The sequence below is a fragment of the Sorex fumeus genome, unplaced genomic scaffold, assembly GCF_029834395.1.
Source record: "Sorex fumeus unplaced genomic scaffold, SorFum_2.1 ptg000014l, whole genome shotgun sequence".
Lineage (NCBI taxonomy): Eukaryota > Metazoa > Chordata > Mammalia > Eulipotyphla > Soricidae > Sorex > Sorex fumeus.
This window is the reverse complement of record NW_026606071.1, coordinates 33406318-33427033: the sequence shown is the minus strand read 5'-3', so window position 1 is coordinate 33427033 and position 20716 is coordinate 33406318. Positions and strand designations below refer to the sequence as shown.

General features: G+C 41.0%; 1 protein-coding gene across 7 annotated transcripts in view; it reads left to right on the top strand.

The window, feature by feature from the left end:
• The first annotated feature begins 7665 nt into the window (after positions 1-7665).
• Positions 7666-20716, top strand: part of FN1 (fibronectin 1) — an 81213-nt gene continuing 68162 nt past the window's right edge. For all 7 annotated transcript variants that reach the window (XM_056111592.1, XM_056111591.1, XM_056111590.1 and 4 more), the window contains exons 1-9: positions 7666-8076; positions 8949-9077; positions 10184-10321; positions 11487-11618; positions 12771-12908; positions 15769-15930; positions 18111-18302; positions 19052-19231; positions 19816-19992. In XM_056111592.1, coding sequence (XP_055967567.1) covers positions 7920-8076; positions 8949-9077; positions 10184-10321; positions 11487-11618; positions 12771-12908; positions 15769-15930; positions 18111-18302; positions 19052-19231; positions 19816-19992 — 1405 coding nt within the window. In that variant the 5' untranslated portion in view covers positions 7666-7919. The remainder of the gene's footprint in view (positions 8077-8948; positions 9078-10183; positions 10322-11486; positions 11619-12770; positions 12909-15768; positions 15931-18110; positions 18303-19051; positions 19232-19815; positions 19993-20716) is intronic.

Genomic DNA, 20716 nt, shown 5'->3' with positions numbered 1-20716 from the left:
AGAGTGGGAATGGACTTCCTCCCATCTCTTTAGTTTACCAGTAGCTTGGCAGTCACACCCACAAACTGCCCCTGGTGCCATATAATTTCATAAATGGCCATGATCCAGAGACTCAGAAATAAAGCTCCCAGAGGAGAGCAGCACAGGCCTCACCCACGAGTAAATCTGCTCTATAATCACATTCTAAATTTTAGAATTCCTGAAACGACCTCTCATACTCTATCCCACTGATGTACCAAGAGTAGCACTCATTTGTTTGGGTTTAAGAAACATGTGTGTAACCTCTTATACAAGGGCTGAATGGCTCCAGGATGAAATACAACAATCTTCACACACTTTCCTCTTATGGTGGTAGGAAGGTACAATGGTGATGGCATTGGTGTTTGAATATGAAATGCAATGAATTACTGTGAATAACTTTGTAAAATGAAATAAAATTTAAAAAAAAGAGATATGGGCACATCCAAATGTTAGAGACACAGTAGCACTGTAGTACTGTCCTCCCATTGCTCACTGATTTGCTCATGCGGGCACCAGTAATGTCTTCAGTGTGGGACTTGTTATTACTGTTTTTGGCATATCGAATATGCAACAGGGAGCTTGCCAGGCTCTGCCGTGAGGGCAGGATACTCTCAATAGCTTGCTGTGCTCTCCGAGAGGGGCGGAGGAATCAAACCCGGGTAGGCTGTCTGCAAGGCAAATACCCGACCCACTGTGCTATCGCTCCAGACACAGTAAATTACATAAATCAATAAATGAAGTTTTAACATTCGTGGCATGGCCGCCAAGAGGAAAGAAGCGAAAACTAGAGCCTTTGGGATCAGTCTGGCAGAGGCTGTCATTTTCCAATGCCCTCTTTCCCAATTTCTTTTTAGTCATTCTCTCACTCTCAAGAATTTAGATCTAATTTGTGCTACTGAGTGAGGTAAATTAACACCTCAGAACTAAGATTTTATCACACGAAGATAAAGGATTGTTTTTTCACTCCTTATTTCTTATTCCCACCCCCTAAGAACCAATTTCCCCCCTCATGGGGACAATATTGTCCTGAGAATATACGGAGGGAGGCAACAGTATCTGCCCTCTATTCCAAGGGGTCACACCCCCATGTACCCCCATCTTCCCATAAAACAAGTCAGCCAAGGGGAGAACATAAAGAACTAGAGGAACAACAAAGGGAACCATTAGAGAATTTTTTTCAATTTCTTGGAGCAAAAGTCTCTTTGAGAGGAAGCCTGGTCTGTCTAGATGAATGACATGAATTTGTAGCAGGAAGACCTGGTTTTCAGTTCCAGCTTTGTCCCTCTCTGCAGAAGCTTGAAACTTACAGAATCTCCAAAAGTAAAATGGAGCTGTGAATTTTTTTTTTCTGGAAGCTGCCACAAGGGTAAACTAAAATAACACAGACAGAGCACTTAATAGTCTAAGTGGCTGAATAAACAGTCACTCAAAGTGAAGTGGGAACATTTGTCATCCCCCTTTCTTTGCTTGAAAATACCAAGCCCTTCCTCAGCAGTGCTCTGGGCTGAGTGCAGGGTACACAACAAACCAGATCGTGGAGGGAACAACCACGATCTAAACCTCAAAACAACAACAACTCTTTGAATGATATGGACTCGCAAGAGAATGGATGCCCATGGCCAACACAGATGAAAGCCCACGGCATATAAACTCCCCAGGGACCCATAGGGTCTGTGTAACAACTTTTGAATAAATTAGTTGCAAGGTGAAGAAGTGATTTACAAACTGTTTTCCCAAGCTTTCATTTCAGAGGGAGATTATTAAATGCTACCACCATCTCTAGAAGTCTGATGATTCCCAAAATGTCAACTTAGATAGTTTTCTAAGCTGGTATCCTTATTTATATCTCAGAGAGTCCTTGATGGCTGAATGATGCTAATAATAATAATAATAATAATAATAATAATAATATCACTGTATATCACTGCTATCCCATTGCTCGTCGATTTACTTGAGTGGGTGCCAGTAACATCTCTATTTCTCCCAGCCCTGAGATTCTAGCAGCCTTTCCTTACCTGTCTTTCCCAACGATTTTCAGGGTCAGGGGAATGAGACCTGTTATTTAATAATAATAGTACATAAATTAGTTAGCACCTAATTCAGAGTAAGAATTTAATAAAATGGTTTTATTTATTAAAATCCTAGCACCACATCTGGATTCCCAAGCACTGCCAGGTGTGGCCCCGTAGCATCAATGGGTGTGCCTTCTTCTCCCCACAAAAGAATAATTAATCTTTAAATCTTTAAAAAAAAATTTGTCAGCCTTTCAAAACAAAACTTTAAAGCCACCAGCACAAAATCAAACAAAATTAAGAATTAAAAAGCTTTGTGCTGGAGTGATAGTACAGCATGTAGGGGGCTTGCCTTGCATGTGGCTGACCCAGGTTCAATTCCCAGCATCCCATATGGTCCCTAGTGTACCGCCAGGGAGTAATTCCTGAGTGCAGAGCCAGGAATAGACCCTGAGCATCACCAAGTGTGACCCAAGGGGAAAAAAAATAAAGAAAGAAAGAAAAGAATGAAAAAACTTTAAATATATTTAAATTAAATAAGTTGCAACAATATTACACAAGAGAATGTCCATTTCAAAGGAGACCCTATAAGTTTTGCTGAATTTTCCGTTGAATGGCAGGACTCAGATTATTATTAGAAGAGGATTTCTAGATCAGTTCTTTAAATATGCTTCTCTTCAGATACTGAAATCCTTCACAGCTTGCATATCATATACCTTGCGTATCATTAGCCTGACCTTATTTTTCCATGTTTAACACAGTATTTTAGTGTTCTATTTGAAACAATGCTCTGTCTCAGTAAACTTTTCCTACTTAATGAGAAAACAAATCCAATGTAACACTAAAATGGGTCATGATAAATGTAGGTAAAGTTACATTTGTACTTTGTTTTATTTTGGAGGGGGTCACACTCAGCAGGGCTCACACCTTATCCTGGCTCTACGTTTAGACATCACTCCTGTCTGGGCTCCAAGGACCATATGTGTGCTGGGTATTAAACCTGGGTTGGTCATGTGCAAGGCCAACTCCTTACCCACCATACTATCACTCAGATCCCTACACTTTCATTTTATAGTTTAGTTGAATATGCCCTTGATTGAGTGTAATAAATCAGTAGATGGAAAAAAAATCGATAGAGTGTTTATTGACCACTTTTATCACAGTAGTCTATTGACAGCAGGAAAACTCATTCAAGAGATAATGTTTGTGGCTATTTTTAAGATTCTGAGACCAACGTCACAGTAAGAGACCTATGAAATGCTTTAAGTATATAAATGTAGGGCAAAAAAACAAAGGATAGGAAACAATAAATATACTAAGAATCTTTAAAATACTGTTTAAAAGTTTGTCAGCCTTTCAAAACAAAACTTCAAAGCCACCAGCACAAAATCAAACAAAACTGGGAAAAAAAGGAACAACAAATAAATATAGGCCTTCCAAGAAACTACTACCTATCTTGGAACATGGAAATGTTTCAAAGCTCAGTGGTGGTTAAATGTTCCAGCTTAACAGGAGTTAGTTCCATTTGCAAGATGAATGGAGACATTTGCCAAACATCTTGGAACTACCCCCCTCTAATGAGTAAAGGTATGAAACACAGGGTACAGATTACGGCAATGGAAAATATAAACAAAATGCTTATTAAGGAAAAACTGGCGTGCTTTCAAGGCATCTTTCAAAGCCCTGATCAAGGATTTTCTCCCTGGCTGCAGGCACCCTGTCAATTCTAAACAAAAGGCTCAAATCTTCTGTCCAAGAGGCCTCTCACTAGCTAGTGTGTCTTCCCACATCTGTGCTTAATGAGCAGCAGTGTTTGCAAGTGTGTCCATTTTCCAGGGAAGAAGATGGAAAGGCCTTCATGCCCCACCCAAATTTAATCCAGACAAAACTACTGCAATTTGTCTCCAGTCAATGTACCAGAGAAAGCCCTGAAATAAAATAAGGTTGAAAGTTCCAAAGGTCACCTAGTCAAAGGCGGAGCTTCCCACAGATGGTTCAAAGAGATTAAGAAGCAGATAAAAGCCAGAAGTTTCAGGGGAAAAACAGCCCTCCTTCATCACCCTTGAGGTCAAGAAGAAATTTCTTATCAGAGATTAAGATTTTTTTTTCCCTATCTTTAAGAGATTTGTCCAGAAGGCATCCTATTTGAAATGTGTACACCTCTGTTAGTGGAAGCCCCGTTTCACTTGGAAAATAATGCCCATTAACATGCATCCCATATCGTTTTAATTTCAATCCTTTCTAAATAATTGCATCTGATAAAAACTCTTTTTATGTGGTCATCAAAATCTTCTTTCCAAGGAAGTTAATTCAATTCAGACTTGCATAATCACTTGTGCTCTTCATTAACCTTCACCAATGGAAAAAAAAAAAACCAAGAAACAAGGGATACACACACAACACACACACACACACACACACACACACACAAATGCTCCCTTCAGTTATTGAAAATCTAAACTGTCCTAGTCATTGCCAAAAAATATGTAAGGCACAATCCTAAATGAAGATTTGTCTAGTCTCTACCATATATAAGTCATCGTACAAGTACTAGGTTTCATATGGCATTACTGGTATAGAGAAAAACTTATTATATTAAAGGCAAACTTCCCCTTAGGAAAATTAAGAAATAAGGCTAACTTGTGCATACTATAGCTACATTATTGGGGGTGAGTCCTTAAAATGAAATCAAAAGATAGGTATAAGTGGATAAAAAAAATACTTTTAAATTAAATTTTTAAAGTGTTGGAGGTATACTATGGAACACTTCATCAACGTTCAATTATCTTACCAAGTTATGTATTACCAAGAACTAGAAATCTGGATTTCTAGTTCTAAAATACTTCCATCCCCCACCACTAAGGTTTTACCATTTATAGTAAATCTCTGTTTCCAGTCCCAAGCCCAGGCACCATGGAAGAATCCACTTTTGTTTCTCCTCTCACACTCCCCTCTCCAGAGATAAGAAGAGGGGAAAAAAAAAACTCCAAGCTTAGATCTTGAAAGGAGAAATGTTGCTGCTCAGAGAGTCAGCTGGGACCCAGTCTTGGGTTGATAAAAAAATTTACTAGGAAATCACAACAGTTTAGTCATAGCGAAGTTTATTGAAAGAGAGAGAGAGATCTGTTTAGCACAGTCTTGGTGAGTCTTTTATTCTGGGGTTTTGACCCCACTAGTAGAAGAATATTGTATACAGGAGCACTTACCATGTGAAAATTGTCTTCAGGAGTCTTAGAAGGGTTCTGGAAAGTCAAGTCCTCTCAGCTGAATTAGCACAGTCCGGTGTAATCTTCAAGCTGTAACTATCTCTCTAGTTATAGATAATAGACTTTGGCAGTTACAAGGGCTACTGAAAGGATTTTAGAGCAAGTCTTGTTAAGAGAATAAATGCATATCCTTCTCAAAATGTAAGTGAAAGGGTAAAATAAACATTTCCATAAGATTCAGTATTTTTGCAGTAAGGCATTAAATCATATTTTTCAAAGGGAGTATAATACACAAATTACTTCTCCCATGTATAGGATAGCTGCTTTTTTTCTCCCCAGCTATCATGTACATATCATCTGAATGTATTTTGAATCCAGTAAAGATATCAAAAAAAAAAAGATCCTGTTTGGGGTTGGCAAGATCATCTTCTAAGCATTTACTTCCTACCCTCTAGAATCTCTGTATTTTAAGAAAGCTTTAACTTCAGATTTACCTTACCTACATACGAATTTCCAGGTATTCTTCCATTTGGATGGAGCACATGACTTCCCAAAAATTTACTAAGGGTTTTACAACATGCCCTTTGATACTTGAAAAGAAAAACTGTTTTGATAAGTGATGCTGAGAAATCTTGAAAAAAAAAATCAAAGCTCCAGGGGACTCAAACATTGAGTAAGTCCATAGAACTCTTTAAACTTGAGATCCTGGTCACAAAGATCCTTCAAGAAGTTATTTACACTGTAAGCAGGGAACATAGCTGCTGCGGCTTAATTTTTTTTCCCCTTGCATTAAAACAAATATTCGTAGGAGGTTTTCTTTCTGCTTTTTATGTGTTGGGTGTTTTATAGATCATAGGGTTTGCTTTGTCCTATAGTAGTTACTCAAGGTGGAATTTTCGCTTAAAACAAATATTTGCAGAAATAAACAAGTTTTGCTGGTAGCTTTTATGGTTCTCCAAGCAGACCTGAGGTTCTCACTACTCACAACTAGCAAGTTAAGCTTTGGGTTTTGGTCTCTCAAATGTTCCAGAAGAATGTTGTAGACTTCCCCGTCCCTCCTCCCCCGGACTCTATGCCTCCCCCTCAACCCTTCTAAGAAGTTCTGGTGTAAATGCCTTTTCTGTGTCTGAAAAGGCATTGATGAGATGCATTGCTGTTAGGGACTTCTGGGAGTTTCCCTGGGACCCTCTAAAATTTTAGAAGGAAAAACGAGAAACTCTTAAAACTTTCCACGTAGTTGGAGTGGGGGGGAAGAATAATTCTATAAAATCTGGCGGTGGGGCAGGGGGTGTGGGAATTGTGTGATGAAACTGCTGTCTACAGGAAGAAAATGCCCCCCAGAAAAGCCAGGGAGAGTCTGCAGGAAGGCGAGACGTGCAGATGGTCCTATCTCGGACTGAGGCCAAGGAGGCCTCTGCTTCGCGTGTCGCGGGCACCAAGCACATGGGCAGCCCTGCCAAGAACTGCACCCGAGCGCTCCAACTCTCCCTACTCCGCTCGTCCCGCTAGAGTTCACTGGCAGTGCGAACAGTCGCTCCAGCCCTGGGAAAGGAAAACTCTGCCGCAGTTTTCACAATGTTTGAGTGCAAACGTTGTCCTTTCCAAAGCAACCTCTTTGCACCGCCCCTCGCCCCCCCAGCCCCTCGCGCGCCCGCTTCTACCAAGCTCCCCACACAGTCTCCGGGTACTCAGCAGAAGTTCATTAAAAGATTGCTTTTCCCCCAAGTCGCCAGCGAACACAGTCTCGGGAGCGTTTGCCACGGGACAAGGCAGTGGAGGGGCAGAAAAGTTGAGTCCCCGAGTCAGTGGCACAACAGACCACGCCGCCCCGGAGCGCAAGGAGCACCCGCTGCGCCCAGGCGCGCACGTCCTCTATTCCCAGCTGCAAGGTGGTGCCGACTTCAAGGTTTTCCTCCCCCCAATATACTCAGTGAGCAGAGGTCTTGGGTAGTGGTTTTTTTTTTTTTTGGATCCCCCCAGAGGTGACGCAATGTCCTTATCCCTCCCACCCTTGGCTCCATCCGGGAGGGGGTAACAAGGACGTGCCATCCCCCACTGCTCACAACCCAGCCCCTCCCTTTCCTCCCAGCCCGCCGCTTCCCACTCCTCCCAGCTCAGCCCCCAAAAGTTTGACGACCGCAAAGGAAACCAAAAAAAAAAAAAAAAGAAAAAAAAAGAAAAAAGTTCTCCACCCCAGCCAGCCGGGCCAGGCGCTCAGCATCTCTTTTGTTCGCGGAGAACCCCCCCAGCCCCCCTGACGTCACCCCGCGGTCCGGCCAATCAGCGCGCGGTCGGAGGCCACGGCGGCGGCGGAGGGTGCGGGGAGCCGGGCCGGGTCCCTCCTCCCGGGCGCCCCTGGCCGTCGAGGGGGCGGGGGACCGTCCCATATAAGCTCGGGCCCCGCGCCCTCGGCTGCCCGCTCCGGCTGCGCCTTCCAGGAGAGGACCGGACCCCCCAGGAGCCAGCCGGGGAGCGGGCACCCGCAGGATCCACAGCTCTCATCCTCTCCTTTCCCCTTTCCTCGCCCCCTTCCCCATCTCCTGCCCCTCTCCCTGCTCGGGGAGGCGTCTCACATCCCAGCAGGGGCTGCTGGAAGGGACCCCGGCCGCCGGGGCCACCGAACTTGGTGGTCACTTGCCTCCCGCTGAGGGCGTCGCTCCCTCCCCGCGCCGGCTCGAAGATGCTCGGGGGTCCGGGCCCCGGGCCGCTGCTGCCACTGCTGCTGACTTGCCTGTGCCTGGGCACCGCGGTGCCCCGCACCGGAGCCCTGAAGATCAAGAGGCAGGCTCAGCAAATCGTTCAGCCGCAGTACCCCCTGCCCGTGGGGCAAAACAAGCGTGAGTACCGATGGGGGTGGACGGGCTGCCGCCGGCGCTCCCGGGAACCCGACGGTAAAAGTCACCCAAAGTTAGGACTGAAGTTTTGCGCGCACGCGTGTGTGTGCGGGGACCGCGCGCCTTAGGTGGGGGACACAAAAGGTTCTGGGCTGGCGTGCGGGGTCGCAGCTCAAGATACCTCGGAGGAGCCTCCGTGGCCAGCTCGGTCCCTCTCTGCGGGAATCCAAACTAGCCATGCCAAGGGAAGTCTTGGCCCTCACTTTTTCCATTTGGAAAGAGCGTGACGCTGACGCTAACTCTCTTACTAAAGAGTTGGTTAAATATTTTCAGAGGGGTTGTGGGCAGAGGGGAATCGAACAGCCCTGCGGTGCCGACCTAACTTGAAAAAGATGTAGGGGGTTCAGTTTGCTTTGGGCTCCTTCGAGATAATTCTCTAAGAATTAAGATCGGAATTCCTAGCTCAGGTTTTCACAGACACGCCCTCTCTTTCCTAAAAGCTGAAGGAAACTACTTAATGTTTGCCCTTCTTGGCTTCCGACCGCAAAAAGTACTGAAAGGTTTTTTTTTTTTTGCATGTTTCACAAATATAATTCCAGTTATCTGCTAATCAAAATGTTCCTTTTTCCTCTTTGATGTAGAACTCTGGCCAGATGGAAATGACATCACTGTATACATTTAATTTCAAAGGGGGAAAAAAAAACACTAGGTGCAAAGATTGTTAACTTTGTAGCTAGCTAGTTTTTTTTTTCTATATTTTTGTGGAATATTGCTTCGAATTCTTCAGTGTTCTGGTGGTTAACATTTTTGTGTTCAGTTTTCTGGGTTTGGAAAGGTGGGGGGTGCCATGGTAATAACTTTTCCCTTATTTGCAGTTGGTTGTTTCGATAATGGGAAGCATTACCAGATAAACCAACAATGGGAGCGCACTTACCTGGGTAATACCTTGGTGTGTACCTGTTATGGAGGGAGCCGAGGCTTTAACTGCGAGAGTAAACCTGAAGGTAAGTGATAGGGACCATCCTTAATAGAAGGAAAAGTGAAGCTTGTTCATTAAACTTAGTGTTTGTAGGAAAACTACACTCACTGTTTTCCTACCAGGATAACTTGTTTTCTTTTTAGTATTTTATTACTGGGTCCAGTGAAAGGGTACAGCGGGTAAGACGCTTGTCTTGCACATGGCTGACCTGGATTTGGTCCCTGGCACCCTCTCTGGTCCTCTTTGCCAAGGCAGGAGTGATCCCTGAGCTCAGAGCCAGGAGTAAGCCCTGATCTCAGTCGGGTGTGGCCCCCAAACATGAAAATAACAAAAAAACAACAACCAAAAAATATTTCACTATAGCTTATTTGTTTCTCACATACGTTTATCTTGATAACAGAAGAACAATGCATCCAAAACTAGTTTTTTGTTTGTTTGTTTGTTTTACTCTCCAAAAGTTTTTGAGGAGAAATGAACAATTCTTTTGTGTTTTTTCCTCCAAAAAGGGAAAAAAGATAACATCTACAACTTTAATTTATTAGAAAGTAATCTCAGATCTGACATTCCGATTATGGGCCAAAATGCTTTGAACACTAAATCATGAAGTGATTTGTCAGCTGAAATTCCATACAAAACCACTAACCACTTCAAAGCTCTCAAGCCTTCAGGACCATTGATAGGCTTCCTGTAAATTACAGCCCATCCTCCAGAGCAGCACTGAAGAACTAAAATGGAATGAGTAGGATTAACAGGCCAGTCCCTGGTGGGAGGTAGGGGTTCCTTCTATTTGCTTTTCGTGTGGAACCTGATTAGTCTTTCGAAGTCAGAGAAACAAAGTGGAATGTAGAAGGTTTTAAGATGGTATTCTCCATAACTTTTATTCCCAAAGGTCTGCGGATTCATAGAATTTCAGTTATAGAAAATGAAGGAATTTGTCAATCCAAGGTCATAAATTGTGGCCTTCTTACAACATCGTCTCAAACCTAGCTCTCTCTACTTTCAAATGCCCCTAATTGTGCCATGCTATTAAAAAAAAAAGAACAGAAAAATACTTTCCTCTGGATGGCATCCATTGATCAAAAAAGCTTTTTCGTATGTGCGACTTAACATGGACTTTTCTCCTTCCCTCAGCTGAAGAGACTTGCTTTGACAAGTACACTGGAAACACTTACCGGGTGGGTGACACTTACGAGCGCCCTAAAGACAGCATGATCTGGGACTGTACTTGCATCGGGGCCGGGCGAGGGAGAATAAGCTGCACCATCGCAAGTAAGAAATGAGGCTCAAATATTATGAATGTGATTGTCCTTCTTGTTGTCACTGTCAGGTTCTCTTACCTATGATAGGATGGTCTTAACTTCGTGTGTGTGTGTGTGTGTGTGTGTGTGTGTCTACAGTGTAACCAAGTGGATTTCTTGACTTCTACTCTCTGCCTAGAAGAGTTGCTCACTACACATTCATTCCCTAGGTCTCCTTGAGCTCTGTGGATGATGTTATCTACACTGATTGGAGATATGACCAGAAAGAGTAGATTTGTGTGGATTGTTCTTTTGCTGGCAAACTTCTTGCATCTCAGTTTTGTTTCTTTATGATCAGTAGTCTAGTCCCAGAAACAGATCTCTATTCCCCTGGATAATCTGGAATGACTAGTTCAAGAGTGTTTCCAAGATACTGGACTGATTCATCAATTCTAGTTCATCTAAGGCAATCTTGCTGTGATGATTCACTGGGGACCGCAGATTCTAGTGACACAGAAATGATCTCTTAAATTCACATTTTAACTAAAAGCCATTTTGAAGTGTGCTATCTAAAAGATCAAACACTTGATACATTGACCAAATCAGCATCTGCTAGTCTTACTTAGGGTTTATCCACGTCTATTGGTAAATGTTTAGAAGTGAAGCATCGGCAGTGTTCACAGTTTAGTGGTCAGTTCCATCTTTCTGATGTGCTGTAACATTTAACATTCTATACAAAGTACCTGGGTCTCCATACCTTATGGCTATACACATACTTGCTTTGCTCCCAGTGGAATTTCCATCTTAAGATGATATGCGAATTCTCCACCCTCCGGAGTCGAAATGCTTTTCCTGACATGTCTTTTTTTCTCAGTCAGCACCAGGCTCACCCTGTTCTCTACATGTTGAAGTCATTCCTGTCAGTTTTCCATTTCTACTTCAGGACCCAATTTCCTGTGATCTCTCTGGGGAATCATGATGTCTGACCTTTTTCTTTGCCATTCAGTTTTCTCAGTGCCTTCAACAAGACATTCAGTTGAATGAGCCAAATGTGACTGGACATGTGTTTGTTCCCTGTCTCTGATGTAAAAGCTGTATTATGTCTTTCGATAGTTTAACCTATATGCCTACCATGGTAAAATATGAGACTTTAAAAAAAAAGACTCTGTCTAATGTTTTCCTGTTATTTTCAACAGACCGCTGCCATGAAGGGGGTCAGTCCTACAAAATAGGTGACACCTGGAGGAGACCCCATGAGACTGGTGGTTACATGTTAGAATGTGTGTGTCTCGGGAATGGGAAAGGAGAATGGACCTGCAAGCCTATAGGTGGGTGTCTCTTTGGGATGAATGGGGATGTGGCGTGTGGCGTCCTAATGCTGGGTCCAACCAGAAGTTACATAGACAAGAGACCTGTTTCCAATAAAACATAATGAAATAGGGCTGGAGCAGTAGTACAGTCGGTAGGGTGCTTGCCTTGCACATGGCCAACCAGGGTTTGATCCCTGGCATCACAGATGACCCACCCTTCCCCCACCAAGCTCACCAGGAGTGATCCCAGAGCACAGAGCCAAAAGTAAGCCTCAAGCACTGGTGGGATAGGTGTGGCCCCCAAACAAAACAACCAAACATAACAAGAGATAATAAAATGGGAATATTATGTCAAAGAAGGAAATGTTACTTAATCCACGATCATAAATCAGGGAGATCAAAAAGTAATAACCATGTATAGACATCTTCTCTTAGTTTCCAAAGCATAAGATGAAGTTGAAATACTTAGGGAAAAAAGTTATTTGTCTAATATCAGATCTCAGATTCCTCCTTTGTCAATATAAAAGAAAAAAAAGTTACTTTGACCCATTTCTTGTTTAGAATGCATTAGCTGCTAAGACATAAATGATGTGTCCTTTGTCATATGTTAGTTATTTTTTCATCTAGAATTGTGAAAGTGTTCATTTCTTTTTGTCTGAATCCTTAGCTGAATTCTGTAGGTACAAATCTACAAGTTTCTGGCAATTCATTTTACTCCACTTACTTATTCAGAGTCTATAGTTTGATTTTGTCTACTTTTCCAGAAATTCAAGATTTTAAATGGTTTTCTTATCATTTTGTTTAGGCGTTCATAGTTTATTGTCACTAAAGTCAGAATTTTGCATAGTCCCCCACAAATTTGATACATCTATAATTCTTTTCATGCACAATAATGGTACGAAAAAAAGTGGCACTAGCGAAAATATGCAACCCATGTACTTATTAGGAGATCAGAATTGCTGCCTGCCAACTGGTTTGAGCTTTCCTTTGCTTTAGTTACTTTCTGTGTGCTTAGTTACAGGGTGTGCCTTGCGTTTTGAACAGAGTGCCACTTAAAAAAAATGTGGCTGGATTTTTGCTTACACAATATACTCGAAATTATAGGGAGACGGTACAATTCAAAATAACTCCTTTTCTGTTGTGTTCTTTTTCCTCCAAATTGCCCTACAGCTGAGAAGTGTTTTGATCACGCTGCTGGAACTTCCTATTCTGTTGGGGAGACCTGGGAAAAGCCCTACCAAGGCTGGATGATGGTGGACTGCACCTGTCTGGGAGAAGGCAGTGGGAGAATCACCTGTAGTTCAAGAAGTATGTGATAGACTCTTATGTTTGTTCAAAATAAGGCTGGGTGGGGTTTCTGTCTAGGAATCCCGCGGGGTTCCTAGAGGGAGTGTAAACACAGAATATACCCAGTATATCATAGTGCTCCGGCAACATTTCGATAGCAAGAAAAATAAAATCCCAGCACCAACTTCTTTTTCAAAAAGGACTAACTTAAAAAAAAAATCTTTCTTCATTAAGGGCTATCACTATTAGCTACTAAGAAAAGAAACCTTAATGTTTCTTTTTATGCCAAATACACTATAACTCAAAATGAGTAGCAAATGTTTAAATGTCACTGAACCATTTCCCAAGTTTCAAGAGCAAAGCCATCATTAAACTAGCATGCAAATGTATCTTTGGGCTTGTTAGTACTAGTGACAGAATGGAGCAAAACTGTAAACATCTAGGCTTTCCTCTCTGTTTAAAATTAAAATAGATGCAAGCGGAATTGATTTTTGAAAACGTACTTGTCTACTTTGGAGCTTCTCAAAAGCTCACAGTGCTGTGAAGAAACTGGTCTTTGCCATCCTTGCTTTTTCTTTTAAGATTGCCTTGAAATCTTATTTGTTGCTTTAGGGATATAAAGCTCCTTCTTAAATTTCAAACTAGTAACAGTTACAGAGTTTGTTGAAGCACAACAGCCCTTAACTATTGGTGTCATAAACTAAAATCAAATATAAGTTATTTAATGAATCACCTAAAGACATACAGTTACGAAGTTGTTTGTGACTGGGTTTTGGTCATACAATGTTCCAACATCAATATCTGTCCCTTCACCAGCCACCAATACCTGTCCCTTCACATTTCCCATGACCAGTATCCCCAGTTTCCTTTCCTCCACTCCTCTTTACCCCCTTTTGGATATTAAGGTTTGCACTATAGGTACTGACAGCTTATCATATTTATCCCTTTACCTCTTTTCAGTACTCAGTTCTTGTCCAGAGTGATTTCCAACCATCATTGTCATTTTGTCATAGTGGTTCTTTCTCTATCCTAACTGCCCTCCTTCCCCCACCCCCATTTGTGGTATGTTTCCAACCATGGATGAGTCCTCCTGGCCCTCATTTCTACTGCCCTTGGGTATTAGTCTCATGCAATTTTTTTTTAATCCCTCAAATCATTCTGACAGAATGATTTTTTCTCCCTCTCCCTCTGGCTCATTTCTCTCAGCATGAGACTCTCCATGTCCATCCATTTATAAGCAAATTTCATGACCTCGTTTATCCTCATGGCTGTGAGTTTGAGTTTTGGCAGCATAGTATTCCATTGTGTAGATGTACCATAGCTTCTTTATTCTGTTGTTTGTTCTCAGGCCTTTAGGTTGTTTCTAGATTCTGACTATTGTGAGCGGCGGAGCGATAGCACAGCGGGTAGGGCGTTTGCCTTGCACAGCCGAATCGAGTTCGATTCCTCCACCCCTCTCGGAGAGCCTGGCAAGCTATCTGTAACATATTCAATATGCCAAACACAGTAACAAGTCTCACAATGTTACTGGACTCACTCTAGCAAATCGATGAACAACAGGAGGACAGTGACAGTGACAGTGACTATTGTGAAAAATGCTTCAATGAACATAGAAGTGCAGATCCCTTTTTCTGCATTGTGTTTTTGAGTCCCCGGGGTATATTCCCCAAAGTGTTGTTTCTGGGTTGTATGGAAGCTCAGTTTCTAGTTTTTTGAGGAATGCCCATATTGTTTTCAAAAAAGCCTGGACCAGTCAACATTCCCACCATAACTAATGAGAGTTTCTTTTTTTCCACATCCATGCCAGCACTGGTTGTTCTTATTCTTTTTGATGTGTGCCAGTCTCTGTGGCATGGCATGATACCTCATTATGTTTTGATTTGCATTTCCCTGATGATTAGTATGTACAGCATTTTGTCATGTGCCTTTTGATCATTTGTGTTTCTTCTTTGCAGAAGTTTCTGTTCATTTCTTTTCCCTATTTATTATGGGGTAAATCTAAGTATTTTGAACCTATTTTACTTACACAGTTTAAAAGTACTTAATGATGGCAGTGTTCATGCAAATTTGAATGCTTTGCTAAAAAAAAATACATGTCTCATGGGAAGTGATGAGAACTGACCAAATTTTTTGCAGAAACTTGTTAATTCAGTTTAAAATTACTGTTTTATACTGGAAATCCTATTTTTCCATGGAAATATTAATACTCATGGAAGGGGATGTATTTCAGGGAGACAAACATTTTATTTCATGTATTTTTTAAATTTTTTAATTGAATCACCATGAATTACAAAGTTATGAAGCTATTCATGATTGCATTTCAAGGCATACAATGCTCCAACACCAACTTTTTCATTGCTGTCCACTCCAGTGGCAATAGGTTGGTATTCTTTAATGAAAGAAAAATTTTAGACAAAAAAAATCGTAGCTCCTCATGCTGTAATTTTTTTTTTTGATGTAACAATTGAAAGTTGCAATTTAGGGAAATCAAGGGAGATTTTCTGAGCCTATTTTCCTCCTTTATTCCTAGTTTTCTGAAGAAAATCTCCCATAGAAAGGAGATTAGATAGGAGATTAGGGAAGGCCTACCCAGGAATGAGGAGGAAAAACAGAAAGCCAAAAAATGAGTTGGGTCAGAAGCACAGAATCAAAATGCTTTCTTAAAAAAAAGAATGAAAAAATGATGAAAATTTAGTTAGAAAAGTGGAACTAGATTCCAAATGGTACAAACAGAACACACTGAATGTATCACTGAATATAAACATAACCCCAGTAAGGAGCTGCCCAAGTTTAAATGACTGAGTTCCTTTTCTAGGTTTCAGTTGAATGTTTGCAAAATCTGGTCTGATTTGCCAGCTTCTCCATTTGTTTTCTACCATAGATCGCTGCAATGACCAGGACAGTAGGAAGTCCTATCGAATTGGAGATACTTGGACCAAGAGGGACGATCGAGGGAACGAGCTGCAGTGTATCTGTACGGGCAATGGCAGAGGGGAATGGAAATGTGAAAGGCACACCTCTATGCAAACCATATCATCAAGAGGTGAGGCCTGACCACAACCCACTGCAAAGCACAAAGTTTTCAAAGATGCCCTTGCAAATCTATCTTTGTTTGAATGTGTCTTTTAGGGATGATTTATGGTATTTCAGCTTGTTAACTGAGCTCTTTGAAAAATTGTTAGATGTTGAAATGGTACTTACTATCAAGTTGTAAATTTAAGTGATAATGGATCTGAGGAAGAAAATGGTTTTGATTCCAAAAGATGAAACTGATGTTTTAAAAGGTGCTCATGTTGTAAAACCTAAACAATTGGTATACAGGGATGTGTCGATGTTTTGCTTAATTTACACATATTTATATGGGCTGGAGCAGTAGCACAGTGGTAGGGCGTTTGCCTTTTGTGCAGCCATTCCGGCCGACCTGGGTTTGATTTCTCCACCCCTCTCGGAGAGCCTGGCAAGCTACTCAGACTGTCTCGCCCACACGGCAAAGCCTGGCAAGCTACCTGTGACGTATTCAATATGCCAAACACAGTAACAACAAGTCTCAAAATGGAGACTTACCGGGCCTGCTTGAGCAAATCGATGAACAATGGGAGGACAGTGCTACAGTGCTCCCATGCTAGTATTACTAATATTAGACTCAAGAGCTTCTGTTGCTCAAAAAACCTTAAAGGCTCTGGTTGAAAAAAGAAGTAAAATCTGTTTCTACAGATTTTTGTTTTTTGACATTGAGACTATCCCAGATGAAGTGTCCAAGTAAAGACGTTATGTCTCCCCAATATGTACAACCTTAGGACTTCCTGTGAAGTAACTGTGGGTTCCAGTGTTCAGTAGAACTAAGAGAAATACTCAGTCATCTTCTACATCTGTCCTGACTCTGTGGGCTTGACTTCCAAGATTTCCAAATTCTGAGGCAGGGAATCAATATATTCTATTCTTTTCTTTTCTTTTCTATTCTATTCTATTCTATTCTATGCTATTCTATTTCCTTACTCTGAAAGGAAAGCTGTCATAAGAGTGGTTGATTCTGGAAAAAAAAAAGAAGAAAGAAAGATATACAAGAATTCCTAAATAACTCTGTGCAACACCAAAATCTGGAAGAATGAGCAGACTTCTGGAAAATTCAGTTTGATTGCCCTGTGGGTACTTGTAAATGAACTCAAAGTTACATAGATAGCCAGAGTTAGCAGCATGATTTTCACAATAGTTAAGATCTCCAACCAACACAAGTGCCATGTTTTGGATAAGTGGTTAAAGAAATTGTAGTATGGTGTATTTATACACAGAGGAATACAACCCAGCAAAAAGAAAAAGTGAAATCCTGACTATTGCTGCTGCTACTTGGATATCATCAAAAAGGATCCTGTTAAACTAAGTCTGAGGGAGAACGACAAATGTCAAATAATCTCATTCCTGTATGGCATATAAAGGTACAAAGGGAAAAAATGAACAAGAGTGAATGAAAACAAAATACTGACTCTAACAATAGAACTGAGATTAATAAGGTTTGTGAGGCATATGGAGAGCAAGAAAAGCTGGGTGTACTAGACATTTCGTGAGCATAGAGGTGAAGGATTTTTGGTATTTTGGTTTGGGTGAAGGTATTCTTTTTGGTTTGAGACCCAGAAGCATAAACATTGGGACTCTTCTTGACCTTGTTACCTTAGAAAGATATAGTAATAGAAATCAGCTATAAAACTGCAGGGAGTTTTCTAAACAATATCAGGAATAGAAATGTCTTGAGTATGGAAGTTGCTAAGAGGAGAAACACCTAGATCAAGAGAAAAGCACAGGAATAGCACAGGGTCCTTGAGGGAATGATGAGTAAGTTGGCAAAACAAGACATGGAGTAAGAGAGGAAATAGAGGTGAGCTGGAAAGAAGATTTAAAGATTTATGAAGTCATGAACTATGGCCTGAGTGAGTTACTGTGGAAGGTATCTGCTGTGTTGAGGGAAAGAATCATGTCTATGATTTAGACATACAATCCAGATGACCTGGAAGATCATGACCTGGAAGTCTTCAGGTTAGATTCATGGAATAGTATCTGGGCTGAAAGTAAAAATGAAGCTTCTTTTTCTCTTCTGGGTTGATAACAACATGGATTGCAGAGTGACTTGTTTGAAACCTGTCAGATCCCAAAACTAGAAAGTAGTTGGGAGTTTTTCTTGTCTTCTTATAGCCAATGTTTGTGACTGTGCTTTCTCTCTCATGCTTTTAGGAAGTTCTTCCACAGAAAACGTCCATCAGACCATTTACCAGCCAATTCCTGCCCCTGAACCAGTTCCATTTGGGCAGTGTGTCTCTGACAGTGGTGTGACTTATATAACGGGCATGCAGTGGCTGAAGACACAAGGAAACACCCAGATGCTTTGCACTTGCTTGGGCAATGGAGTCAGCTGTGAGGAGACAGGTCTGAACTATCTTTTTTTTAAAAAAATGTTACTAATTACTTTTTATAAATAGGTTTTAGAAGGTCATATATTCATTTACCGAAAATAAAATTTAAGATCATAAAACAATATCCGATAATACCTGGGGTTGGCATTTGATATATTTTCTTCCTATCTTTTTAGTCTGTGTATTTTCTTTCCTAAAGTGAAGATTAAACTGCTCTGCATTATCTTGATTTGTCTAAAATGTAGCTTTAAAACGTTGCTTTCTGACTAGCTAATCATCGCTAATTTATACTTTCAACCTCAAATTCCTGGAGCTCTGTGATGCAAACGTCTAATAACCTAATGCATCTCTTCTGAACTCTGAGAGTAGTCGCAACAATGGCACATCGGTACATCTACTTTTCTCCAAGAACAGCCTTCTTCTTATTCTTCTGTCTCCAACAGAATTCTTCTAGAATCTTCTGAGCAGCATTCTTCATTAACCTGCGTTAATAGAGCTTTATAGTTGGATATTCTGAGATGCATTGGCCAAAGGATAGCCAAGCATGTCAGCACCACAGCTCAGGTGTTGCTCTATTCACAAGAGACATGGCCTTCTTGAGGGATGCCTTTAGACCGAGATGAACTAGCTGATAATCTAGGCACTCTTAAAGCTAATCACCTAGCCGGGAGGGCATACCTTGAGTCTCACTTAAGCTCCACAGTTTCCAGTGGAATATGAATGCAGCTCTTTTTTACTGAGACTGTTTGCTTATGCTTATAGCTGAAACCCAAACTTATGGAGGAAATTCAAATGGGGAACCATGTGTCTTGCCATTCACCTACAACGGCCGGACTTTTTACTCCTGCACCACGGAAGGACGACAAGATGGACATCCCTGGTGCAGCACAACTTCCAATTATGAAGCCGACCAGAGATACTCTTTTTGTTCAGACCAAAATGGTGAGTATCACACACATAAAAGAGCAGTAAGAAAAACCATTTTCTCATGCCCTGCTTTAATTTGCCAGTGATCTGCTCCTATTGTTTTTTTTAGAGCTACACAAGAATTACTACTTTAGTTTGAGCCCAGAAGACATAGAATTACCTTAGTGCATCCAGTGTTCTCCAGTACCCTTGGAAAATGACACAGAGGGTAGAACCTCCAGTTCACTTATTTATGACACAGAGGGGATTTTGATTTTTATCAAGACACTTGCATGTTAAAAATCAGTAAGCACTCCCATAGAATTTAGGAATACTCTGGGTAAATGCCTGAGTACTTTTGTTTGTCTTCTAGTAAAACTGTGTTTTATTCAAACTGAGTTTTTAATTTCTGTTCTTGGACTGGAAAATGAGAGGGCAAAGTGAATCTGATTGTATTTTGAAGATAGAGGACAATAAGGAATCATAGAACTCTATGTTCAAAACATGTTCTATTCTCAGTAAATTAGGTCCGAAAACTGGTTCCTTCACAGCAATTTCTCTCTGTACATTGAAAAACTCAGTGATAAGTAAGTGTCTTGTTCTCATTTGTCTTTTGGCAGTTTTGGTTCAGACTCGAGGTGGAAATTCCAACGGTGCCTTATGCCACTTCCCCTTCTTATACAACAATTACAACTACACTGATTGCACTTCTGAGGGTAGGAAAGACAACATGAAGTGGTGTGGAACCACAATGAACTATGATGCGGACCAGAAGTTTGGATTCTGCCCCATGGCTGGTAAGCCAAAGCTATAGTGGACAACCATGTATCAAGTCAGACAAAAATCATGTCCAGATTACTCCTCCAGACTGTCCTATTCAGACTCAATTTTGAAACAACTGAAAGTGTTATTTGATATACATTCGTGCATATATGTGTGCACAGAGAATCACATGAGTCAAATATCTACATAATTCCAAGTATCCTTGCTAAAATGTAACGGCAACTATAAAGACATACTTTTTTAAAAAAAATCACATTTTAAGATATGTGTTTTTCACAGATTTGTCTTTTGTAAAGAACACACCACTTATTTCCATGAAACATTTGACATGTAACTGCTGTAATAACAGTGTTACAATATTAATATCCATACATGGTTTTAATTTAGGCCCATGTGCTCTTTCACTGAGGAAATACCAAAATGATTCAAACTTTGTTCCTGAGAAGCAAAGGAATCTCAATTGGCAAGCCTCTGGTTTATATGAACGAAGAGGAAGAAACCAATTACATTTCTTTGCTTTCAAACTTTAAGTATCCCATATTTAATTTTTTCCACTACAAGACCAAGAATTTGTACACTTTGCATTGTCAAATGTGATCGGAAACAAAACTAAGAAAAAAACTACTTTCTTGCATTTCACACAAAGAGGATGTTGAGTTTAGAAAGAAAACACAGTTTGCACATTCCTCAGAGTTTCCCTTTGATCTAGAATCATCTAGAACTAGACAAAGTAATGGG